This window comes from Mus caroli, unplaced genomic scaffold (assembly GCF_978045245.1).
Source record: "Mus caroli unplaced genomic scaffold, Mus_caroli_1 scaffold_16, whole genome shotgun sequence".
Classification (NCBI taxonomy): Eukaryota; Metazoa; Chordata; class Mammalia; order Rodentia; family Muridae; genus Mus; species Mus caroli.
In genome coordinates, this window is record NW_028227271.1 from 65,056,469 (window position 1) to 65,084,431 (window position 27,963).

Sequence of the window (27,963 nt, forward strand, 5' to 3'; positions counted from 1 at the left end):
TTGAAGCTACGTGGGCCACAGAGCAAAACCCTGTCTCTAAGAAGAAATCAAAGGACCAGAAACTGAATAGGGGCTGGGGGCTACCTCAAAAGCTTGAAAGGAAAATTTTTAAATTTGCTTGCTTAGCAATATTAGAGTTCAAGATATAGATAAGGATTAGAAAACACAGAGAATAAACTATTCTTTTAACAAAAGCTAGAGAGAAAAATAAGGAAAGTCAAATGTTTGATTGTTCATGGGATGAAGGAAATGTAGACAAACATTATAGCTTCTAAAACCTGTGATCAAACCCAGATTAATTTAGAAATTCTCCACGTCAATAATGGCAACAGGTTTAATTTTTTATTCCTCAGATTTCCCTGCAAAACCAAGTGCTATGATGTAACACTGTTATCTCTTCAGTAAACAGACATTAGCATCACTGTTTTCATTCTGCTGATTCAGTATGCCATTGCCTAAATTAATCGTCCAGACATGTTAGTATTAACACTATTAAGTAAGAACCAATCTTACTACATCTGATCAAAATTGGAATTTTTAGGAAGTTGTCTTGAATTTGGCATTTAATAACAGATCTAATTTTGAATTTTATAAAGGAGTACATTGAAGTTTTTAATAGATATCCAACCCAAAGAATATTTTATGATCTATGTTATTTATCATATTTTTAAACCTGTGTTTTAAAAATAAATACTTAAAGCATAAATATTTATTCCCCCAAATATAACTAATAATTCTATCAAATGACAAGCCTTAGCTCAATTAATGTAATAAAAATATTTGTATCATTTTAACTGTTTAATATGACTATCCTTTCTTTGCATCTTTACTCTGTATCCAATTTAAACCGTTCACAACAAAAGTCTAGCATCAGACATCAATATTTTATATTATATGATATTAATATTTTAATATATAGAATTAATATTTTAGTTATTTAGAAATATTATTCAAAGCCAACAATTTATTTAAAAACATGCACCAAAGCAGGGAAGGCAAAATACTACTTTTAAAATAACTATGTTTGCATACTGGACCATATAAACAATAGCCTAATGAAAAGAGGCAAACAACTTGTACCCAAGTAGTATGTATAAAAAGCAACAGCAATGATAGAATACAAGCAAAATAATATATATATTATTTGGATTATGATTTTTGTTCTTCCAAACTCCAAAAGTAAGATTCTTACATAATAAATGCAAAAAAAATTGTATATTAAATAAGGTACAAATATATTTGCCAATCTCAAGGAGTCATTACTTGGAAAATGCAAGAGAATGTGAATGTGATGTGGTATAATGAATGATTTAAAGAGACAGCAACATTTGTTTAATAAAAGAAAATATCTAGGATTTAAAATTAGCTATTTCAGTAAATGAGTTAACCTCATTTGAAACCTATACATTCGAGTACTTCATTTACTTACAAAATAACTAACAATAATTGTCTCTTTAAATTTGTATTCAATATTCTAATCTCCATGCAGAATTTTACAAGCTGCCTTATAAAATGATTTGTAAGTCAATAGTATGGTTTGGAGCAACATACCAAAAAAAGTGTTCCTACTACGCATTTTCCAAACATACAAATAAGGGATAAAACACAACTTTAGTCTCTATCAGGCAGACAAAGCCTTTACCTGAACCCTAGGAACAAAAGGCGTTGTTCTTCTACTAAGGCTTTGGCTCTGGTAAGCAAAATTAAAGAAAAAAGCAATAAAACAAAACCAAAGAGGACAATATGCTGGAACTAAAAGACCAAAAGTAAAAATAAACACATAAAACGATCCCTTAAATATGACTTTTCCATGACAATATATTTAAATTAAGTAATTCATTATAAAAATAAATATTTCCAAGTGCTAACATAAATGAAAACTATTCAAAATATTCTAAAAGTTTTACAATTTATTTAATCATATTCTTAAAACATAGTTAATATCATAGGAATTAAGACTGAACCTACAAGAAAGAGCATAGGATTATACAACTTTCAACAGTAACTAAAGGATAACCACCAAAACAAGAAATGTGAAACTTTACCCTTCCACATACTACAGCCCATGATATCCATGGGTGCTTGGTCCAGCAGACCCACAAATACCATCCATCAGTGTTCAAATCCTTTATGTAAAATGGCACAGTATATGCACAAAACATACAGGATCTCAAATGCTTTCAATCATCTCTAGATTAGTTACAATATGAAATATAATGTAAATGTTACAAGTTGTTGGTGTATTGCTATTTAAGAAATAATTATAATATAAAATCTATAGCTGTTCAATAGATTTATTAAAAAATTGATCCACAATTGTATAAGTGTATGCATATGAAGCCTACCGAACCAGAAGCCTAATTGTCCATATATTAAGAACAGTTAAGTATGGTGGAAAGAGGGCACTGGACCCAAGGCAGGATACCTTGCTTGAGATACTGTTAACTCCTAATCATGTCTACTAACAGCACTATCTTGGTTGTTGCTTTTTACTTAGAGTTCTTTATTTTTCTGAACATTTATGGCATGATCATTACTGTATGATATTCCCAACAAATGTGGGAAGTCACTGCTCTAATCCCCAAAATGGAAGGGGAGAAAATACATGAAAAAGGGCTAGGTGAACCTAATGCTTTAAATGCTCAAAGACTGGTATAAAATACACAGGAAGTAAAACATGATTATCAGGAAAGAACATCACATTTCTCTTCTGAATTTTCAAGCTTTTACTTTAAAACCATTTCTAAGAATTAAAAAAAATCATAATAACCTAACTTATAGCTGTCAATGATAGGTCAAGAATAAAATCAGAGCACATGTCTGCATCTGAGAATGGATTCAGAACATCTCATTCTGCTCCCCTTCAACAGATTCCATCGCCTCTTCACTTTTGCCACACATAGCCAAGGGTTTCCTTCTGTCATTCCCACTGTCACTAAAACCCTGAAAACAACCTTCACAGCAGACTGTTGGGCACCCATGATAAGAAAAAAAATCTAAAATCTGAAGGAAAACAACTTTCACTATAGACTGTTGGTCACCAGGAGTTGTTGTTCTCCAAAAATTAAGTACCAAATCTGAGTTTTGTCCCAAAGAGGAAGTGTTCAGATATGGAAAGTTATATTTTTAAAAAGTCTGTCTGCATAAATCTGCATTGGAGGATGCTTTAGTGAGTCAGGAGTGGAAACTCCAGTGGATTAACTAGAAGTGCTGAAGGATAAGGAGCTTTAGAGATTTCATTTTTCTAGCTCACATCTCTACAGTGGTGTGAATAAAATACACCAAGAAAAGGAGATCTTTGAAAAGACATTTTACCTCATAAAATGAAGGCTCTGCTTTAAAAAGATTATATTCAAAATAATAAATTCTTTATAGTAAACAGTTTTCCATTATCTAAAAGAACCTGAAATAAGCAGCTATCAGATTTCTAAAAACATTTTTAAACCTTATGTTTACTCATGAGTTTGTACATTAACGATAACTATAGAACATGCTGTACATAGGTGACATTTTTAATGATGTAAAATATACAAAACATACAATAAACCATTTAGAGGCTTAAAATTCAGGAGTAGTTACTGCACTGGAAAGCTATGAGATTCTCGTTTTCTATAGTTTAAACCTTGGCCATTACCCCAGGAAAACACTCCGCAGCCTCCAATCACTCTGTTCCTTTACTGCTGTGGCTGTCTATGCTACAGACCTAAGTAGTTTATGTGGAATGGTGATTACAAATGGCGATTTGTAACAGTTAAGGCTTCATACAAATGACGAATCTAAAACTGCACACCACAACCTATGAATGCCTAATGTCACTTTTCACTACTCCTTGTACTACAATCTTTAGGACATGCTTTTCATGCAATGCATCTAGAACATAGATGTTTTAAGAATAAAGTATTAAAACATTAAAGTCCAAAAATAAAAATTGAAAGAAGAGCAGAGACTGAAGGAAAGGCCATCCAGAAACTGCCCCACCTGGGGATCCATCCCATATACAGTCACCAAACCCAGACACTATTGTGGATGCCAAGAAGTGCATGCTGACAAGAGCCTAATATAGCTGTCTCCTGAGAGGCTCTGCTAGAGCCTGACAAATACAGAAGTAGATGCTCACAGCCAACCTTTAGACTGAGCATGGGGTCCCCAATGGAGGAGTTAGAAAAAGAACTGAAGGAGCTGGACGGGTTTGCAACCCCATAGGAAGAGCAACAATATCAACCAAATAGAGTTCCCAGGGTCTAAACCACCAACTAAGGAGTAGATATGGAGGGACTCATGGCTCCAGCTGTATATGTAGCAGAGGATGGCCTTGTCGGGCATCAAAGGGAAAAGGGGCTCTTGGTGCTGTGAAGGCTTGATGCCCCAGTGTAGGAGAATGCAAGAGTGGGGAGGTGTGAGTGGAAGTGTGGGTAGGGGCACACCCTCATAGAAGCAGGAGGAGGGGGAACGGGATAGGGGCTTTCTGGGGAGGGAATCAGGAAAGAGGATAACATTTTAAATGTAAATCAATAAAATTCCCAATAAAAAATGACAGAAGAAGAAGAAAGAAGAAGAAGAAGAAGAAGAAGAAGAAGAAGAAGAAGAAGAAGAAGAAGAAGAAGAAGAAGAAGAAGAAGAAGAAGAAGAAGAAGAAGAGAGGAAGAGGAGGAGGAGGAGGAGGAAGGCGAGGAGTATGGCCTGCCTTTAATCCTAGTACCCAATGGAGAGGCAGAAGCAAACATGTCTGTTAATTGCAGTCTAGTCTAGAAAAATAGCATTTCCAGACCAGTAATGGCTGCATAGTGATACACTGTCTCAAATTTAAAAAGGAGGAAGAAGGAAGGAAGGAAGGAAGAAAGGAAGAAAGAAGGAGGGAGGGAGGGAAGGAGGGAGGGAAGGAGGGAGGGAGGGAGGGAGGGAGGGAGGGAGGGAGGGAGGGAGGGAGGGAGGGAGGGAGGGAGGGAGGGGGAAGAGGACATGGTAGAGGGAAGGAAGGGAAGGGAAGGGAACGGAAGAAGTAAAAGAAACCAACAAAGTAATACATGGAATATTTTCTCAAGTTTTATAAAGGGAGATATGAAATACATACTATTATTCTAAAATTCTTCAATTCTTAAATGGGTAAGTAAAATTGACATTTGTAAAAGTTCAAGAAGATTAAGATAAAGTAATTTTGCAACAATAAATCAATCACAGACACTATAATTAAATAAACAAAAAATTATCAGTAGAATAAATAAAGTTTCTATAGGAAAAAAAAAGAATTCTGAGTCTTTCTCACATAGAAAAAAAGTGAGAAGTATTTAGCCTAACAGCCTATCAAACAACTAGCTAAATACTGTAAGCATATTTAAAACTGTTCAGAATCAAACAAGTTCCATTACAAATGAAGAAACTGAGAATTTAAAGAATCACCATAAGGAAATGCTGTCAATGGACTAAATAGGATTCAGGAAGAATAAGCTTGATTGGCTCATTCTGCTTTTCTCATCAATCACATTAATGGTTCTTTTGTGGGTAAGTCCTAGAATAATAATAATAAGCAGCCACAGGAGAAAATTAACTACATATACCTTTAAAAAATCAATCAACAGATGAGTATAAACATGCAAACAAGAGCTATACATCATGTGTTTTCTATTTGAAAATATATAGTATGACAATCACCTTAAAAATAGACAAATAATGTGTGTCCTGAGGCATCAGCAATGTCGTGACTTAATGAGGCGTGAACATAAAAGCAAATATGTCCAAAGGTGGAATAAAATGGGGGTGTAATTGTGATGGTTAAAGAAAAATATCAACTTGAATGAATCAGAAATCACCTAAGAAATGACCTTTCTAGGCATGCCTGTCAGGAGGATCTTCATGAGGAAGCTGTATATGAGCTGTATATGAGGAAGGAAAACCCATCTTAGGGATAGGTGAGCCATTCTCTGGTCAAGCCCCTGAGAAAGGACCAAAGGACTAACATGGATCCACATTCTCTGCTTTCTGGTGGATGTAAGATGACCAGTCATTAAGTTCCTGACACAGGCTGAATAAACCCTTTCTTCGTATGCTGCTCTTATCATATTAATTACAGCTTCAGGAGAAAGGCAGAGAGAGAAAGGTCAGCTAACACTGCCCAAGAGTGTGCTAAAGAGCTGACATTTGTAGGCAAGCTGCAAAATCCTACATTATTGCACTAAACCAAACTTTCCTATACGCTGATACAGACAAACTTGTATGTTACTCAGAACAGCATCTTGTTTATGCTGACCTAACACAAAGATCATGAATGACATTAAAAATTCTATAGTAATAAAAGGCATTCTATTTTGTTCATTTATATAACCGGTAACTAGAACTACTATTTCTGTTAGAAATTTAATTTATATGTATATATACATTTATATGTATGTGTGTACATATATTATATATATAAAATAGGTGATTGATATGTTAGGTGTAATTAGAATAGATTTTTTAAATAATCTCAAATTTATACTCTAGCATTTGAAGTATAATTTTACTTCTAGAAAGTTCTTAACAAAGTAATTTACTAACTAGGAAAGGAGATAACATTTGAAATTTAAATAAAGAAAATATCTAATAAAAAAGGAAAAAAGTAATTCACTATAAATACTAGTATGTATCTAAGTATTTCAGTGGCATAATTATTTGTAATAATAAAAACTAGAAGTTAAGATAAATGCAAATAGGAAAGTAAAGTTACAAAGAATTTTAAAAGACATGACAAGTTAATATAGAAAACAGCAGAATTCAGGCTGTGCCCTTATAATTGCAGAACTTTGAGGCAGAAGCTGAAGGGTCACCAGTTCAATCCAAGCCTGGTCTACATATGATGTTCAGTCCAGCTAGAACTGTACAGCAAAATTATAACTCAAAAAAAAAAAAGAAGAAGAAAGAAGAAAGAAGAAAGAAAGAAGGAAGAAGGAAGAGGGAAGAAGGAAGAAGCAAGAGAAGGAGAGGAAGGGGAAGGGGGAGGAAGGGGGAAGAAAGGGGGAAGGGGGAAGGGAGAAGGGGGAAAGGGGGAAAAGAAGGGGAAAAGAAGGGGGAAGAAGGAGGGGGAAGAAGAAGGAAGGGAGAAGAAGAAGGAAGGGGGAAGAATGGGGGAAGAAGGGGGAAGAATGGGGGAAGAAGGGGGAAGAATGGAGGAAGAATGGGGGAAGAAGGGGAGAAGAAGGGGGAAGAAGGGGGGAAGAAGGGGGAAGAAGGGGGAAGGGGAAAGGGGAAAGGGGGAAGGGGAAAGGGGGATGGGGAAAGGGGGAGGGAAGAATGGGGAAAATGCAAAAATATGTGAAAAATTATTTAAAATGTATGTGCATGTACTTTTAAAAGTCACACATAGTGTTAAGATTCTTAGTAATTTTACTGTTTGTTTTTATACCGACTGGATTTCTGACGATAAATATGAACCATTCTTGTAATTCCTGTCTTTTTTGTATGTAATTTGATTGTGTATCTGTGTATAATTTCAAAATGTATATAATTAACTTTTCATCTAAATTCATAGAATACTTTCCTTCCAAGGTATAAAAGTGAGAATATGCTCCTCCTGTTCAGCTACAGTTACATGGATTATGTGCCCTCATGGCCTTAGCGGTTTTGACCTACTTTCAGACTAATTTTTAATCAAGAGGAAATCACTTGAGTTTATAATTTCTCTGAATCCCTTCGGTGTACTTTTAACTTTCTCTTCTAGGACAATTTGTCTATGATCCTGTAATTTGAGATGATGTTAATAAAGTACAACTGTTAAAGATTAATAATGCTCCCCAAAATACAACATTTTCCCTTAAGACTAACAGGAGACATTTCCAGCTGACGAAACAGGAAGGTGTGTCTAAGGATGTTAAAGTACAATTTCAAAACAGTTTGGGTTTTAACCGTCACAGTTTTAATCTACACCAATTTCTGTATTTGAGAACTTAAATAGTACTCTGCAAATTCCCAATTCACAGTCACTAACTAGTTTATTAATAGTTACTAGAACAATAAAGCTGAATGTGTTCCAATATGGGAATGATATGTAATGAAAGCACTTAAATTTGCAAACCACATGTAATAAGAATACAATAAAGAATATGCAATTAAACTCTTAACTTGAACTTGAAAACACCAATCAATGCTCACATAATAAAAAGTTACCCAGTACATACATGTGTGGTGTGTGTGTGTGTGTGTGTGACCTCATTGCATTATCTAGTCTTGACTTGTTAAAAAAAAAAAGCACTTCTAGAAACCTTATATATCTGAACAATGTTAAAAATCCACCCCACATTTCCTTAAGACTAACAAGCAATGAAGATTATAGAAATATTCTATCTTAATTCAATCTTTGTATGATATGCCATTTTCCTCTTTCTTAAAAATAATAGCAATTCCCAGTAATTTGAAAGTAAAGCGTAAAAATCATCACCCCAACTTCTGAAAGTGTGATGATTAAAAGAGGGGTTACATATCGTCATGAAATTATTAAACTTCACATTAAAAAAGCATTACAAAAAATAACCCAAAAATTTTAAGTAACTAAAAATTATCAAAAATAAAAGGTGAATGGTAAAAGCACAATTATGTTCTGGGAATAGCTTGGCTCACAAACAGAAACGAAAACAAACAAAACAAACTAACAAAAAACCTTAGCATATTTCAAAAGCCTCATTCGATATTTGCAAAGAGATAAATTTGTGATTACATACTGAAAGCTGTCCAGATAAGAACTGCGGGACATCCCTCAGCATGCCAGGACTCATGGGCGAGGTAACGGAGATAGAAGGACGGTCCATTTTTTGAGATTCAAATGAGCTAGAACCTGAAATGACAATTATACACAAAGAAAAATAAAACATCTCTTCCTGTTTCAGAGCGCTCAACAGATTTTTTAAACGTCCTTGAAGTGTAATTTTATAGAGACCATTTTATTTCATAATGTTATAATCTTAAGGAGTTTAGTGAGATTTGTTTTTGTTTCAGACAGCTACTTTTTCTTATTTGTTTTTGTTTTGCCTAGGTGTGATTTAGAGCCACAGTTACACCTGTGCTGTGCTAATTTTGTAACAGCAGCAGGCTCTACTCCAAACTCACTTGTCTATTATCAGAACTATTATCCACACTCGATATTGAGAAAATATTTAAAATGCAAAAGGAAGAAAAATCAAAACACAGAACAATAAACCTTTTTCAGGACAACCTAAAATTTAAATGCTAAGAACATAAGTACTAGAATGTCAAAAATTATTAAATGTTTTTGGGTATTTTAAGATATATCTTGTATGATATAGAAATATTACTCCAGTAGAAATGAAATGAGAGGTTATGAAAAGGAGGGCATCATCCTGAGTGAGGTAACCCAATCACAAAGGAACTCGCACAATATGTACTCACTGATAAGTGGATATTAGCCCAGAAACTTAGAATACCCAAGATACAAGATACAATTGGCTAAACACATGAAACTCAAGAAGAACGAAGACCAAAGTGTGGACACTTTGCCCCTTCTTAGAAATGGGAACAAAACACCCATGGAAGGAGTTACAGAGACAAAATTTGGAGCTGTGACAAAAGGATGGACCATCTAGTGATTGCCATATGCAGGGATCCATCCCATAATCAGCTTCCAAACGCTGACACCATTGCATACACTAGCAAGATTTTGCTGAAAGGACCCAGATATAGCTGTCTCTTGTGAGACTATGCCGGGGCCTAGCAAACACAGAAGTGGATGATCACAGTCAGCTATTGGATGGATCACAGGGCCCCCAATGGAGGAGCTAGAGAAATTACCCAAAAAGCTAAAGGGAACTGCAACCCTATAGGTGGAACAACAATATGAACTAACCAGTACCCCGGAGCTCTTGTCTCTAGCTGCATATGTATCAAAAGATGGCCTAGTTGGTCATCAGTGGAAAGAGAGGCCATTGGACTTGCAAACTTTATATACCCCAGTACAGGGGAACGCCAGGACCAAAAAGGGGGAGTGGGTGGGTAGGGGAGTGGGGGGGTGGGTATGGGGGACTTCTGGGATAGCATTGAAAATGTAAACGAGGAAAATACCTAATAAAAAAATAAATTTAAAAAAAAAGTGTCCTTTGTACAGAGGCAATAAGCAGAAAGTGGCTTAGTTTAATCTCACTTCACACTGACTCAAAGAATAAAGCAGCAAAGGGGGAAAATTAAAAAATAAATAAAAAATAAAAAATAAATTTAAAAAAAGATAGGCAATAGCAGAAACATCAATAACGAAATGTAATGTTTGTGATTTTGGTTCTAAGTAGTTATGGAACCAGTTGGAATGTTTGCAGAAGTAGACATTAAGAAGATTATGACTTTCCACTGTGAAGGGAGTGAGCAGAGGTACTTCAGGTGATACAAAAGTAATGCAAACAATAGAACTGAGGGTGTGGGTCATGCCACTTGCCAGCCATGTATGATACTCTAGGTTCAATTTTCAACTATGTAGGAGCAGAAGCTAAAGATGTGAGAAATGCAGGAGACTACTAAGATTTCGATCGATCCTATTATCAAGAATAGAATGTCACCTTTTCACCAGTTGTGGTCTTTGAAAAAGTCAGTGCAAACTGTGCAAATAGTTAGAGGAGAGGAGGGACGGGGCAGTAGAACTTATTTTCGAACCACAGAGACTTTTAACATCTTTGAGTATCCAAAAACAACGTAAAGCACATAACATATCAGTAAGACTAAACATCGGGGTCACGGCTAGAATTTGAAGTCAGCCTGTTGAATTGTATGCCTCGTTACAAATGTACATGCATAAAACTCACTTCTAGAATGTGTATTACATAAAGTTTTGAGGGAAAGGTGCAAATTTAGGCTCAAAAGAAATGGTGATGCCTTTTCACAATATTTAGAAGTAAATTAATGATGCCTTTGCAGAAGTAATTTGTTATCTCACAAGACAAAAGCATCAGATAACAGGGAAGTTAGTAGAATGTATTCTTTACGCACACAGGAATGAAGAGATAATGATAGCATCTTTTAATAATGTAACGTTGGCAGTCAGTTGACCAGCAGCTAAAGCCATATAAAGCAAATACTCCAGACGTAAGCAGAACAGCAACTTGAAGAGTGGTCCTTAGACAGGCACAGAGTCTAGCATGTAAAGAATCAAAGTCTGGAATCACATTTAACTAACATGCCTGTCTCTCCAGGGACACGTTTACAAGTGTAGTCTGAGGCTTTTTAGGTAGCCATAAAATTAAAGGGTTTCCTATTGCTGTCATGGTATCATACTAATATATAAGGAGAAAAACTCAGCCTTTTCCATAGTTTAGCTGCAACACCAAGTTGCAAGTATTAAATAAAATGAAACCAATGACAGTAGCACTATATAACTCTAATGTTTATTATGGTATAGTTTATTTGACCAGGATCATCACTATCTTGCTATCATTACAATTGTGGCATTTTTGAGGCTTGCTTTGCTTAGCCCTAGATTCATGCAATAGTTTGAATGACATAATCAAGTGTTAAGTATAAATAGCTCTTTGAAAGCATTTCCCAGAGCACATGAATTCTCCAAGGGCAAGTGGATATCCTCATAGAGGCTTTAAAACCTGTTAAATGTGGCTGCTGCTGCTGCTGCTGCTCCTGAATCATTCTAATCTCCCCTTGCAAACTTTATCTGGCTATGCTGTCCTCCCTGTGTTAACTGTACATCAGTGTCCCCTGCCCGGCACCGCTGCACTGGTATCTGTACCTAGGTACCTGCAAATCTGCCCACCATGACAGCCACTCTTGGAAGTTTTGTCCAAACTACTTTGCAATTTTGTCTATCTTATTCAACATGTGTTTTAAATTGCACCCCTGGTCTTCTCTCCTTGTATCCCTTATACTACTCTTAGCTGATAAAGAAACAGTTCATCAGAAAACAGCTAATTTAAGATATGAGACTGCAGTTGAAAACAAAACAAAGTTGAACTTACATGTTGGCTGTTCCATTACTGCTGTGATATAAAATTAGATATACTATTTTAATGTGTGAGGCTATAAATTTACTTATCTTATTCCATATTACTAGATAAACTTATTCACTAGACCTCTACTGAATGATATGCTTAAAGACATATCCTAGAATAAATTAAACTTACTGGATTCCAGTTGTGCATGCGTGCTATCAGGTATTCTAGGAATATCTCTGGAATGATAGAAAAGATAAAAAACTTTTATTAACTGAAGCATCTTGTTTTCCAATAAAACTAGGAATAAAAAGTGAAAACAGGGAAATAAGTATATAAAAACTTTATGAAAATGATAAAAGTCAAACCACAGTTTGTTGTCATTTCTGGGCAGGCTGACCTAGATCTTCTATATAGGTGAAGCCAGCCTTGACTTTACCTTCTGCCTTACCATACAACCTTAGAACATAATCTACTCTAAAACAACTTTGTATTCAACAAGGTACGTTTTATAAACATATATTAATTAAATTCTTTATTTTTGCCTTATTTTCTAAATAAATTACACTGGAAGTCAAATCAAATATCACTAAAACATTGCATTGTAACTAAAAATTCTAAATGTTACATTGATAACAGGCAATCATGATTCATACCAGGAGTTTCAAAGTTACCTTGTAACTATATTTATAACAAAAATACCTATACTTATTTGATATACAAGTAGATAGCAAAAACTAGGTTTGTTCATAAAATGACTATAAATTATTTAAATATTAAATATTTAATTTGATATACTTTAACATTAAAATAGACACACTATGGTTTTACCATATTTCCAAACGTTAAAGAGTCAAAAGGCTCCAATTTATTATTTCCGAGGTGAATGAGAACAATGCATTATTGCAAGAAGGAATTTCTCCAGCCTCCATTCCCAGGCACTTGCCTCCCATTTTATTATCTAATAATTCATTCAATAGTTCACTGTCAAGTTACACATTTTTTCTAATTTAATTTTGATATGTCTTTTATATTATAGAATATATGTTTCTACAGAGAAAGCACTGGCAGGCCACGTCATGAATAATCTTTATACTACAGATGAAAGGACTAACTTCCCTGACATGTTTGGGGAAAATAAGCTATTTGCGATAAAGACAATGACAACGTGAGTTTTAATGTTGCCTATTTTGATCTTATTAATCACATTTTAAAAGAAACTACTTTTCCTTAAGTGAGCCCTTGGTCTGGATATCATATGCTTTTTATTTCTGTCTCTGTAATCTAGCCTCCATTTGAAAAACCAAAAAATTTTAAGATATGTAGACTACAGTGATTGACATTTTTGGAATGTAGAAGACTACTATAGCTTTTCCTAAAAGTAATGATATTTTTTCTATTTTGTAATCAACAACATATTTTATTGTAATCAAATAAAGAAAAATCATTAATTGTGGTCAAACATTTTGGTTAAAGAAAAAAAAAAACAGGTTGGACAATTTTGGATCGCACACTCCAAAATGCTAAGTAGTAGTCAGTTTTACACACAAATAAGTTACAGAAACTGGGGCTGGAGCAATGGCTCTGTGGTTAACAGCACATACTGTTCCTGCCGAGGACCAGGACTTGGTTCCTAGCACGTACATGTAGGTGTACAACCATCCATTCAAAACTCCAACACCAGGGAATATGGCCACTGTGTGCACCAGGCATGCATGATGTGCACGCACATACATACAAACAAAACACTCATAAACATAAAGAGAAAACAAATGCACTTAAAAAGAAAGTAAATTGCTAAAACCATCTTACCCAATTGGCCTTGAAACAACAAGCTCAACTTGTGGTTCAGGTTTGGATTCTAGAATAATGTTGTAAACTTCCTCAAATGTGGCTCCTTGCAATAGCCTCCCATTCCATTCCAAGACTTCATCACCTATGTGTCAGGAATAATCTTATAAATACAAGTCAGGTCCATAAAATATACTCAAAGCAAAAGCAATCGCTGGATTTCAGCAAATTGCAAAAGTATATCCACCTGAAGAGAGTAATGCACACATTGAGAACAACTCGGGGGAACAGAGCTTGATAGCTAGGATAGCATGTTTCACCCACAATAACAATGGTCAATAGAAAAACACTGCGCAAAGTTACATCCATTGATTTCTTAACACAACGTCTAATTGTAGACAATCAGATGGAGACAATGATCAGGGTCAACCCTCTCTTTGAGGACTACATGATTCTATTCTAGATTTGTAGTGTACACATGATTAGTTAAGCACTGCTTTCTTTAAAGAGTGTCAATTGCCTAAACTCTTAAGGTCTTTTGTAAAATGTTAAGTGATTCACATTATATGAATCTTTTTCAAGGACTTTAAGGATTTCTCTGATAGGAATTGGAGGAATTGGCCAAATAATATGGAATGACATAATGAAAAAATGCGCATTCATTGATGACGTTTGTTTCCTAAACAACATTGAAATTTTTTCAAAACAAAAATAAAGATTTTGGGAAACAAAATAAGCTAATTTTATAGGCAGATTAGAACATTCATCACTAACATATCAAGGCATGTGGGGGTGTGGGAGGAATTCTGGGAAAAGCTGGGGTAAAGGGGGGAAATGAGCAAAATGTAATTTGCTCAAAAAAAAAAAAACAGTTTTCAAAAGGATATTGTGTCTAATATATACAGGGAATAGAAGATATAACTCCCCATGAATGACAAAAAGTTTTAATTTACGTGAGAAAACTAATGATTCCTGGTAGAATCACTTGTACAAGAGAAGGCTTCTTCTTAACTATGCATGCCTAGCATTTGTCTTTTGGCAGTGCTAATGATCAAACCCAAGGCTTTGAACATGTTGGACAAACATCCTATGACCTTCACCCCACAGCTGACATTTTAATGTAAATGACCAATGGTAAAAACCTACCTGGTCTAAGATGTCCTACAGTATCAGCTAAACTTCCTTTCTTTACTTTGGTAATAAATGCACAAAGTCGACCTGATTCAGTCATCTTTCCTCCTACAACCTGTTTAAAAGAGGAAAAGATTGTCTGACATACTATTAAAGTGAACATAGTCAAAGACTCAAGTAAAAAAATCAGACCGATTTAGAAATTCTCAACCATAATTTAATGTACTAAATGTTTTTTTTAAATAGGATAATGTTACCATTAGAAAGTAAATGCCTGCAAAAGGAACCTTATATATTCCAAAACTGCTGTAATTTATTTCCTACTTGTTAAAATACACATGCCTTAAAAATCAACTCAACAATTTTTTCCTTATTGTAGAATTCTCAATTTTATCATTTCTCAAAAAATTACATCACTTTTTAATTATGTAAACATTTTAAGTATAAATTTGAAACATAAAATTTTCATGTTTACTATGATAGACGATAGTATTTTTCATTCATAATCATTTAATTATATTGATTATATACATAGTGATAACAGATCTTTCTTAAGAAAACTATAAAAACTAACTTCATCGAAAATATAAACTTTAGAATATTTGAAGCCCAATCTTTCTACTTTTTATTTTCTATTAATATATTTATTGTAGAAAAAGAAATACACATTAGAAACATGCATTATGAATGCTATAAAATCATATGGAAAATGCAATACTCTTATAAAATTAACTACTTGACTCTGGTCATCCACCATTCAAGCAGCCCACACCAAAATTCACAGCAACTGAAGCAAACGACAGCGACTAGAGTCCTTGACTACACTGGTGTGTTCTCTTAGGAAGTGAGTTGTAGATCACCAAATGAAACCAAAATTACTGACCTATCTTATCTTATCCCATGCATATATTCCCCAGTTATGGTGAATTATACTCAGTTGCAATTCAGTCAATATTAATTAATACTGCTTATTTCTGAAAGTTAAATGCAAATATCTTATAGCTTCTCATGTTCATGCAAATATTTTAAGAAAACTGTTGTTGCTCAAGAAAATTTAACAAGGCTACTGTAATTATCAGGATAATTGTAGTCAGTAGTAATTATTATAAAATTCAGATAGTACGCCAGGCATTGTACTAAATACTGGATATTGCTTTTTTATTCATTCATTTATTTACTTATTTATTTATTATTGGATAATTTCTTCAATTACATTTCAAATGTTATCCCTTTTCATGGTCCTCCTCCAAAACTCTCTATCTCATCTCCTCCCTCTGCTTCTATGAGGGTGTTCCCTCACGCACTCCCCCCACCCATCCACCCACTTACCCACTCACTCACTCACCCACCCACCTACCCACTCATCCATTCCAGCTTCCCCGCCCTCGAATTCCCCTACACTGGGGCATCAAGCTTTCACAGGACCAAGGGCCTCCTCCACTGATGCCCAATAAGGCCATCCTCTGCTACATATACAGCTGGAGCCATGGGTCCCTCCATGTGTACTCCTTTGTTGTTATTTATGTTTTAAATTTATTTATTTATTTTAATTTATTTACATTTCAAGTGTCCCTTACCCAGTTTCCCCGCTTTCCAGAAACCCCCTATCCCATTCTCTACCCCTGCTGCTTCCATGTGTATTCCTTGATTGGTGGTTTAGACCCTGAGAATTCTGGTTGGTTGATATTGTTGTTCTTCCTATGGGGTTACAAATCCCTTCAGCTCCTTAAGTCCTATGTCTAACTCCTCTATTGGAGACTCCTGTGCTCAGTCCAGTGGTTGGCTCTGAGCTTCTGCCTCTGTATTTGCCAGGCACTGGCAGAGCCTCTCAGGAGACAGCTATATCAGGATCCAGTCAGCAAACCCCTCTTGGCATTCGCAACAGTGTCTGGGTTTGGTAACTGTCTATGGGATGGATCCCCAGGTGGAACAGTCTCTGGATGGCCTTTCCTTCAGTCTCTGCTCCACACTCTGTCTCTGTATTTGCTCCCATGAGTATTTTGTTCCCTTTCTAAGAAGTACTATAGCATCCACACTTTGGTCTTCCTTCCTCTTGAGCTTCATGTGGTTTATGAATTGTATCTTGGGTATTCCGAACTTTGGGGCTTATAATCCACACTTATCAGTGAAGGCATACCATGTGTGTTCTTCTGTGATAGTGTTACCTGCGTGCTGCTTTAGTTTAGCTTATTTCAACAACTCAAAGTTCTTGCCACATCCTCCATTACATAGACAGAAATCTGTGCTATGAGAAGTTTATTCTTCCAAAGTTGTATGAAGAGCACTTCCTCTGCCCTTCGTCTACCCTTTACTTTCCCTCTGGTCTCCTGGCCCTCCCCTCTCCCCTTGCCCATCTCCTCACAAGGCCTGGCTCTGGGTCATGTCCACTCTGACTCTCCCAGATGTCTCTGCCTCTATGTTCTCCCTCATCTACAATAAATCCTCTCTACCACCAAAGACATAGAAATAAAGATAACTACTCTAACTGAAATCAAAGTCAAGCCTCTGCCCCACTGGTTTATTATGTGCATCCTGAATTAAAATCCCACTACTGACAGCATGTCTCCTGACCATGGAAAGCTTAGAGGACCTCTATGAATACTAAGATGAGAGACATAAAAATAATCAGATGCGTGTCAAGTACACTGGACGCATTTGATTTCACTTACACCAACATTTTCCCAGTATTGTTTACTATATTCTAGAGTACAATTTCTGTAGCAATGGTTTAACTCTCAAACATTTATTCTATTTTATTTCAGTTTTTCAATAGACATAAAAAACCTAAAATAGTTCTATTTGCATATATGCCAAATAGCACTCTATTATTTCATAGTTCGAATATATCATTAATATTTTTGCCACCTGACATGGTTATTTGGGGGTATATTGGGGTTAATAAAATTCATTTGTAGAGCATTGGACTAGAGCTTTAGTTTGATCCCTGATATCCCAAACCAAGACAAAGTAGTTTTCCATAAAACATACACATTTACAGGTACTAACACATTTTAATATATCAAAACAAAAATACTTTTAGGTAATGTGTATATTATATTTTCAAGTTTCATGCTCAAAACTAAAGCAGTTATTTTAATACTGACATAAATATAGGGAAGATAAACAGTATAAGTTCAAGCATATTCATTGCATTTAGAAATCAAACTCTTTTCTAACCAGGTTATTATCAATGTCTTCCAAAAATGTATGCAAAACTACTATTATAGACTACCAGAAAATAATTTTGTGCATGTGCGTGCATGCATGTGTGTGTGTTACATGTACATGGCTATGCATAAAATGTGTGTATGTTTTCAGGTGTAAATGTATATAAGTAAGCAAGGATGTGTGTGTGTTCACAAGTGTTCACATGTGTCTGAGTGTGCATGGATATATGTGAGTTTTCAGGTGTACATGTGTATAAGTGTATATAGATGTGTAAGTTCACAGATATACATGTGCGTGAGTGTACCTGGTTGTGTGTGTTTTCAGGTGTACATGTTCATGAGTGGGGTGGATACCTGTTTGTATGTTTGCAGGCTTACATGTCTATGAGTATACATAGATTTGTCTATGTTTTCAGGTGTATATAAGTATGAAGGTGCATGGATATTTGTGTGTTTGCAATTACACACACACACATATGCATATTTATATATATGTATATATATATATATACATACATATATATAGTTGCATGGATGTGTGTGTGTTTGCAGGTGCATATGTGTATGAGTGTGTAAGGACATGTGCACATTGGTATAATGGCCAGAGAACAACTGCTAGTGTCCTAGTCAACAGTGACCTGGAACTTGTCAGGTAGATTAGGATGGCAGGCTGTAAGTACAGGAAATCTGTCCATCTCTGCCTCCATAGCATTAGGATTACAAGGGCATATCACCTGGACTTACTTTTATTTGTGGAGTCTAAGGATTGGAATCAAGGCCTCTTACTTGCTAGGTAATCACTTTACTTTCTATCCTGGAAACTTCTTTAAAATACTTGGAAAATGAGTTTGCAGGAACAATTGACAATATTTTAGAATTCTTGAAAATAGAAATCAGATAGCTCCTTAAATGGCATCGGTATAAAGAAGTATATTTGTTTTGTTGATAAATCTGTAAAGTAATATAGAGCCAAAAATCCAAGAAAGTTTATTACATACCTTTAAGCCCAGCATTGCTCCTGAGTCTCGAGGTACACTCCCATCTTTTAAACGCTTATTTAATAAAATACGACCAATTAGGCGATCTCCATCTTTGGATGGCTGCCAGGTCACAGGGTGCTAACATACAATATCAACAATAAGAAAAATTAATTTTATGACAAATTACCATGCTTGAACAATATCTCTAAATTTCAGAATTCTCAAGTGTTATGATTACACAAACCAGTTTACATTTCAAATTACTAACTTGAGAATTTACTACATTCATTTTATAGCCCAGATTTTATGAATTCAAGGTTTTAAGATCCGATCAAAGCAAATGCTCAGTTATCTACCACAATACTAAAACATAGTAGCTCTGAAATTTTCTTTAAAATATGTGATAGCTCAACTTGCTGAAGACTAATTAAAACCTCACAAGCATAAAAGATTGATACAATAAAAATCTACTTAGTTGATCTCATTAAAAAGTGACACTTTCTTCTTCAAACACTTTTGGACAGTTTTGAAATATTCTTACCCTAGTAAAAGTTAAAGGGGGAAACATCAAAACATGAAATCTAAACTCACAATGAACATGAAAATTCACAAAACTACATAAATCTCTACTACCTTCCATCTGAAGTTGCATAGTAGAAACAGGATGTACTCAAAGATGAACAAATTACGTTTCTTACTTCATTAAATTTCCTTGATTTTCTTAATGGGGAAAATCATATTTTGCTACATCATCCAACCTGCCCTTGACCTCACTATGTAGCCTGTGCCTGTCTTTGAATCTGTAAGGATAAAACTCTCATCTTCTCCTGCTTCATGCCTGCCTGTATGCTGCCAGAGTCTTACACTGGTGATAATGGTCTGAACTCCTGAACCTGTAAGCCAGCTCTAAATGAGTATTGTCCTTTATAAGAGTTGCCTTGGTCACGGCAGCTATTCACTGCTAAGAATTCCAAACTAAGACAGTTACATTGGTCTTTGTATTATTTTGTCTCCATTTCATCAATTCATATTCTGAACTTGATTTTAATTCTTTTGGATTTGGCTTGTTCTTATTTTTCTATGAACTTCACATGCATCATTAGATTATTTAGACCAAAAAAAAACAAAACAAAACAAAACAAAACAAAAGGATTCCCATGCCTTTGCAGCAATGACATAAAGGCCACGGCATCTGGAACAAGGCTACTGGTTGTCCTAGACTTTTTATCAATTCATTAAATTACTTTTAATAGGTAATTCAAAGACAATTATAGTTAAATAGCAATACTGTTACTACCTTATTTCTTTCTTGGGTTCAGAATTATATCTTTATAAATGACAGACTAATTCATCACGAATAATATGATAAGCTACAAAGTAAATGATTTGTGTAATCATAGTAATTCCATGTTTACCTAAAAGTAGCATGCATAACTCCATGCAAAAATTTAGCAGGCAAAAGACAAATTCTAGGCAATCACATCTATATGGTAAAATATTATTTTTGCTATACTAAAAGCAAATAAAATAATAACTATGAAAGCAGATGGTAATGGATCTACGACTAGTTAATACTACATCAGAATGCTATGACAAGAAAACAAAAGAACAAAACGACAGTGAAAGGGAAAAAAGAAAAACAACATTTTCTGTGCAATGGACCCGATTATCTCCCTTTTGCCTGGGATTCAGATGACTAATAATTTGATTTTTCATCCCAAGGAAAATATATGTAAGTATTAAAATAAGCCAATCCAAAAACTATTTATTTCTTGTTTATAACAGCATTGAAAATCCTTTTATTCAACTGTATACAACGCGTTCCTTTGTTCCTGAGGTTTAGTTTCATTCCCTTAGTTTTGGGTGTGCTGTCTATCAACAAGAACAGCAAAGCAAGCGAAAGGCTTTTTGGCTTTTTGGTTGAGTTGTTTTGTTTTTCTTTTCTGCACCTTAAGAGAATGCTACATTGACTCTTGAAATGCCCTGTCCTTTCATTATGTCCTGTTTTCATGAGTGACAGAGAGCAAACAAAGGAAGACCAAATGAGCAGGTTAGAAGGCAAGCTCCACAAGCTTAGTACCTTATCACTACGGCTATGCTCCTCGTTAAGGGTTGTGCTACTACAGGTATCTACCCCAGAGTCCTTAATCTGAGGCTCACACCATTCCAAATCCTCTTCCAAAGAGTGGCCACCATAGTACATCCTTTTCTTTTGTCTCTCAGACCTGGTGTTAGAATCCGACAAAACTCCCTGCTCACTAGTTTTTCTTTTTCCCTTTTGACTGTCCCCTACAAGTGTGAGATAAAATAAAAAAGATACAAAAAAAGAAAACATGCAAAGGTGTAAATAAAAAGGAGAGTGAGATGATAACAGGAATTAAGTAGTAAGGCCCCACACGTCTCACCAAAGACATTGGGGACGCCTCACTGCTATGCCAAGACGCTTGCTCCAACCAGCTGTACTCCATGTCTCCTGGGAGCCGGGCAGGCAAGAATGCAATCAAGGAGACAATGGGAAAGGACAGACAGAGAAATTATCAACATTTTAAACTGTGGGATCCTGTCTGCTTTCAAAAACTTTATCTGTAGTACTCATTAGATATCAGGAAAAAGCTATGATTTCAAAGAGAATTTATAAAATGGAAAATATAAGGCTTTTGTAGTCTAGACAGATGTACAGAACAAAAGCCTTGCCAGAGTTTTAGAAAACAGAATATTTTTTGCTAACAATAAGCAAAAGTAGAAATAAAAATGGTTGGATAAGCTGATTAAGACAAAAACTGATCCACTATGTCTAGTTTTGAGCTAATTTGTTTTTCCATGCTGGTCTAAAGCCATGAGGTTTTTCCTCAAAAGACTGGTAAACATTTGAAAATTAAGCTGTGGCTCAGCAATAACTACTATCTTCAAGCCAAATAATTAGATATTGTGCCTGGAATGAAATATGATAATCTTTATAATGATGACAACTCCTCAAAATTTTAAGTGGTTAAAAAAAAATAACACAACACATTTTCTGTGAGAATGACCAAAAGTATCATTCAATTTCTATCAGTAGAAAGGAAGAGTAAAAACAACAAATTATACTTATAGAACATGAATTATTTAATATTTCATTAATCCAGTTTATCATTTAAGAAATTACACTATTGAAGTTTTACTAGACAATTTACACGATACATGATGGCAACTGGTAAAATCTTTTTTCCACATTTAATTTTTTCAAAAAGGACTTCTTTTCAGTATAGGTATGCACATATTTTAAACACTATTATTGTTTTCATTAATTTAAAAATATTTACGGAATACCTTCCATTTGTTCTATATTGTGCTAAGCAATAACGTAGAGGTCAACACAGAAACATGTTTACAAAGTGTGGGGAGAGACACGACAAATTAGTGTGTCAGAGGAGAGAACAAAGGACTGTGAGAAAACATGAACTCTAATGTGACTTGAGAGTCACCACACAGCTTCACAGTGAAGATATTTGAGATGGCGACTGAACAATGTGAAACAAGGCAAGTAAAGAGAATGAGATAGACATATGGAACAGAGCATTCTAGTTAGATAGGTACTGTAAAAAAAAAATCACCATCATCACTACCAACAACAAAAAGCAGGGGTGGAGGCAAGCCAGCAAAGCTAAGCAAGGGGAATGGAGCATAGGGTGCTGTGTAGGAATGGTGACGCCCCACAGCGGAGCCCACTTGGATCCTTTATTCTCTAGTAAAGATTACCTTTATCAAACATTAACTGAAACCTGACAGAATCTGACATACACTTACAAAAGCTGAATCTAAATTCTATAATCTGGGTTAGAAACAAAAAGCTAAAGGTATTTTCAATAGCCATTAGGAAATATAAGGTGACTATAACCTACACAAAGGTAATGACATTAGCTAACACAAGAAAAAAGAGAACTGTGAATTTTTACTATCAACGTAGTGAATAGTTAAGGTTAGCATTCAGATTTCTAGTTAAAGAACTGAATAAAGAAACACAACTTTTGAGATGACAAAACTATACAAGAACCTTTTTTGTTGTTGTTAGAGAAGATATGGTAGTAAGTTATTTTATAGACTCTGAAATATCATTGACTACAAAGAACTTCATAGGAAATTGATTTTTAAACATGTGTCTTGGATCTTTTGGAATATATTAAACAGTGGTTGACCTGTATGTATTTTAAGGTCTATAAGTTATTCAAATGGGAATATCAGCAATAAAGACATTTAAAGTGGCCAGAAAAGCAGCTGTAGAGTCTGAAAACACATTAGAAATCATGCATTGGATACCACTGTAGATCCAGTAAATTAAAAAGAATTAGTGAGGCCTAGAAATTTGTTTTAACAGGATTTCCAAATAATTATGTTTAATGTATTTATAATGTTTTAATATATGTAATTAACGTTTAATGCCTGTATAATGTTTTGGCATGGCAACGTGATACTGTAGGCTACAAATGTGTTGGAGCTTATTCATAGCTATCCTAGAGCACACACACATACAGTCCAGAGATGGGAGACAATTATCTCTTAAAATTTGTTTGTGAAAACAAACAGAAGTGTAAAGTCTAATGCACATGGAATAAAATGCATAAAAAGAACTTCAGTCTTTTACTCAGTCTTTTCCCCTTTCACTGCCATTTTGTTCTTTTGTTTTCTTGTGCTTCTCACATAATTTTATAACACAAATAAAAATTAGAATTCCAGTACTGCACACTGACAAATGGAGATAAGCAGTCTGTTGTGTGTTTATGCCCCTGTATGGTCTAAACAAGAGCCTTAAAGTGTTTATACATTTAAAAATGTGTTATTTTTTTCAGGATACACAATAGTTTCATAAGAAAGCATCTATATGTTTCTTGGCTAAAGAACATAAATAGTTAAGCCTATACATCAAAAACCATGAAGGTAAGAGAATCCATTCGGTTCACAGTCTCTCTCTTCCCTGATTTCAAACTACATGATTATCAGAAGTAAGGCCTGTACTCTCTAAATTTAGTAGTTAGCACTTTAAACTATTTGAAAACAAAGAAAAACACCCTATTGATGAAAAAAGGAGGTGAGAGAGTACAACATGCCTGACACTGAATAGCATTGATTAACATAGTAAAAACTAACGTCATTTTGAAAATTAAATAAAATATCATCAAGCATAGAAATATGTTTGACCTATCACAATTAGCAGTATGGAGACAGTAGTAGTCATGATTTAATATTAACTCTTGACTGACTCCAAAGGAAAAAACTAAGATAATCAGCTATGCTTCTGATAGCATAGCTATGAAAGCAAATTCATGGCCCTAGAGGAAGAACTGTTAAAAGACACACAATAGCCAAATGGACAATTTTACCTGAAAAACACCTGAAATTTAACAAGGAAGATGGATAGGCTCCTCCGCAGCCTGGGAAGGACAGAGCAATGATGTAATGTCTTTGAACATACAAGAAAAATCACTCAGTCTGAAACAGAAAAAAGACTAAAGAATTACAGAAGAAGGCAGGTCTGAGAGTCAGTAAATAAAGATACTCAGACAGTCATGGTTATAGCATGAAAAGGAAAGGTAGATGAGCTGAAAGTCCTAGAAGGTTAGAGCAGAAAAAGTCTTATGCTAAAAGGATGGACGTCTACAGTCAAGATGTTGTTACATATGTTTAAACTAGAAGAATGCACAACCCAACGAATTTATATCTTAACAAAACTAAAAAATGGAACTAAATATTATAACACACCAAAAGGTATAGGAAATAGAAAAGAATTACACTGAATGACAGCAAATGTTGCATCAGAACTTGGGAGGATACAGGGAGCCACACAACAGTTTTTTTACTGTCAAACCAGTGGGTAGAAGCCGGGGACCCCTGTGGTTGAATTATAAAAAGCCTGGAAAAAGCTGAGGAAGACCATAGGAAGACCAGCATCTCAACTAACATGGACCCCTGAGATCTCCCAGACACTGAGCCACCTACCAGGCAGCATACTGCAACTGATATGAGTGCCCGACACATACCGCAGAGGACTGCCAGGTCTGGCCTCAGTGAGAGAAGAAGCACCTAATCCTGGAGAATCCCCAGGGAGTGGGGAGGCCTGGTGGGGGGGCCTGGTGGGGGAGGGGGGCGGTTGTGGGTGAGGACTACCTCTTGGAGACAGTGGGGAGGAAGAATGGGATGAGGAACTGTGGGAGAGTGGACCAGGAGGCGGGTAACAACTAGACTGTAAGAAAATAAAATTAATAATAAAGCAGTTAGCCTAGGTCATAAATACGATGAAATTATCTCTCAAGAGTGAACAACATTCTCAAAGAAAAGGAGGCTAAGTGGCTGTGTCACCAGCAGGCCAACTCTAAAAGAATGGCTAAAAGAAGACTAGCTAAGGACACAGAGAGATGAAAAGACAAGAAGCCTTAATATTAGAAAGTAAACAGGAAACATGGTAAGTAAAAATACGGATAAATACAATCAAATTTTGTTTTCTTGAGTTTTCTAAATCAGTTTAAATATTGAAAGTTCATGATATACAATATTTAGTTTTTGATTTTCAACGCAACTACAAAAATATTTAAGAGGAGATTGAAAAACATAAGAGTGAAAGGTTTGTATATTTATTTCTAACTTGTTAACTATAAATGCTAGTATTATGCAAAATGCACACATGAAATATATTAGCTAAAGCAATCAATTAGAAAAATCATGAAAAAGAATAACTATAGAAAAATTAAAATACAATCTTTTAAAATGTTCAAATAAGTCATGGAAATATAAGAAAAACATCAGTAATAAAAAATACAAATGGGAAAGATTATTTTTTAAAAGTGAAACAATACATTTAACTATAGACACGGGAATGCCTAACAAAATACAAATAAAAGGACCACGACCAAGCAAAGTTTGTGTCAGGAACACAGAGTATACTTAGGTGTTTGAAAAAAAATCAGTGTATATAAGTCAAAGAAGAAAATCAAATGATCCTAACAATTTATATGCTGATAGTGAAAAAATATTTTTAAAGCTTAAGAATGATGAATAGATGGAGTTTGATCAAAGTGAAGTACAACATGAAGCCAAAAGCTAAGATACTCAACAGTAAAGGCTGCCTTATAAATAGAAAACAATCGCCAAAGAGAATAGCTTTATTTATATAATTCCCAAACTGAAATAACAAAAACATTCTACAACAGGAAACAGCTAGACAAACTGACATGTGGACATCACAGGATGCTATAATAATTACTTGAACAAGGAGACTATTGAATGGGGAGGGGAGGGAACTATTGACATTTGAAACGTGTTGAAAGGCATTAATGCTAAAGGGAAAAACAAAAAAAGAGTGTCATAAGATAATGTTTTATAAATGAAATCACACATATGTTGTGATTCGAAGTCTTCTTAGTGTCGGCACAGGTAGGAATTATGGCAATTAATGTTATGTCTCTCTAGAGCATTAGAGTGACCACTGTAGGACAATCAACCATAGTCCAAATTTGTTAGTGGAAGTTCAAAACTAAACAAAAAAGGCTCTAAGTTTTAAATTTCTGTTCTGAGTCAGGCAACAAATCAAAGGGACTAGTGAGAGACACTGCATTACATATATCACAGAATTACTTATAGACTATCTTATTATTAGTTGTGATAATTCCTAATATCTTGTTTTGCTAAATTTATACATTATTCTCTATAGATATGCTTATGATGATAAATGGTACACTACAGAGCTAGGTACTGTCTATGGGTACAGGAGTCCACTAGGACTTTTGGGACCTATCCATGACAGAAAGGAGGAAGGTACTACAGACACACTGCTTCACGGTCTGTTTCATCCTTTGGAGACAGGTTGTCAACGCTAAAGGAAAGGAGTGCAGGGCACACAGGCTCCCAGTGTTCTATGCTAGCAATTTCCTCCATGCCAATGGTTACTTCGCTGGAAAAGTTAAGCTAAGATCTTGCTGTCTTTTAGACAGCCATCACCCCATCACTGGAAGAGCTTGATGAAATGATGCAGTGCTTGTGAGGAAGATGGATGGTTTGGTTAGGAAGTTACATTGTAAGCATACCAAATTCCAAATCAGTATGATAGCAAATAGTCCTGTTAGTGTGAAAATGATAGGGGTACGAGTAATTAAAGGACTGAAACCTTAGACTAAGATTTTTTTCATTCATTTACTTTTCTAGAAAACATAAACTAGCCAATTGTTTGTATCTTAAACATTGGGAGGAAAAGTGTGATTATCTTACAATGATTTTTCTTATAACCATTAAACTAAGGCAACAGCTTATTAAAAATATTGCATCACTGTAATAAGAGTTTTAAATGTAAGTCATGTAGTGCACTATGGCACTCTTCAATTCTTCAGTTCAGTATTATTTTTAAAATAATAATGTTACAGAAATTATAGCATTTTATGCCAGGGTTTCAAACTAGAGCTAGAATAACTATGTTAAAGTACTGACATGACTCTGCCCTTCATTAGTTTTGTGTTTCAGCAAATCACTTAACACACTGGGTATCATTTTATCATTTATATAAAAGGAAATTAATTGTTCCATCATGCAGATTGTTACAGGGTGAAATGGGATAATAATCATAAACATTTCTTGAACACTATAGTTCTATCGATGTTGATGGTATTATCTTCCTCATGAAACAAAGTCCGCATGCCCTCTCTTCAATCTTAGTTCTCATATAAGTAATTTATTCTCGTTAATTTCTCAGTATAAATGATGGAATTTCCCAATATATGGTCCATACACCTTAGGTTTCATAAAACGTTAATGAGCTTCATTAATTTAAAAGGTTCCAGGTAAAAGAGTATTGGAAAACTCTAAACTGATTGTAGTTAAATAGATTTTTTTAATGTTTTTTTTAATTGGGTACTTTATTTACATTTCAAATGTTATTCCCTTTCTTTGTTTCCCTCCCTCCCGGAAACACCCTATCATATCCCCTGCTTCTTCTATGAGGGTGTTCCTCCACCCACCCACACACTCCCA

At 35.0% G+C, this 27,963-nt stretch overlaps 1 protein-coding gene across 49 annotated transcripts in view; it reads right to left on the reverse strand.

Moving 5' to 3' along the window:
- Positions 1-27,963, reverse strand: part of Rims2 (regulating synaptic membrane exocytosis 2) — a 522,550-nt gene that overhangs the window by 214,500 nt on the left and 280,087 nt on the right. For 18 of the 49 annotated variants that reach the window (XM_085831887.1, XM_085831856.1, XM_085831876.1 and 15 more), the window contains 7 exons: positions 21,053-21,261; positions 18,991-19,110; positions 14,841-14,940; positions 13,716-13,839; positions 12,096-12,142; positions 8,688-8,800; positions 1,643-1,690 (listed from right to left, as the gene is read on the reverse strand). In XM_085831887.1, coding sequence (XP_085688013.1) covers positions 1,643-1,690; positions 8,688-8,800; positions 12,096-12,142; positions 13,716-13,839; positions 14,841-14,940; positions 18,991-19,110; positions 21,053-21,261 — 761 coding nt within the window. Of the gene's footprint in view, positions 1-1,642; positions 1,691-8,687; positions 8,801-12,095; positions 12,143-13,715; positions 13,840-14,840; positions 14,941-18,990; positions 19,111-21,052; positions 21,262-21,377; positions 21,446-27,963 lie in introns of all 49 variants that reach the window. The other 31 variants (XM_085831897.1, XM_085831895.1, XM_085831894.1 and 28 more) reach the window with 3 other exon arrangements.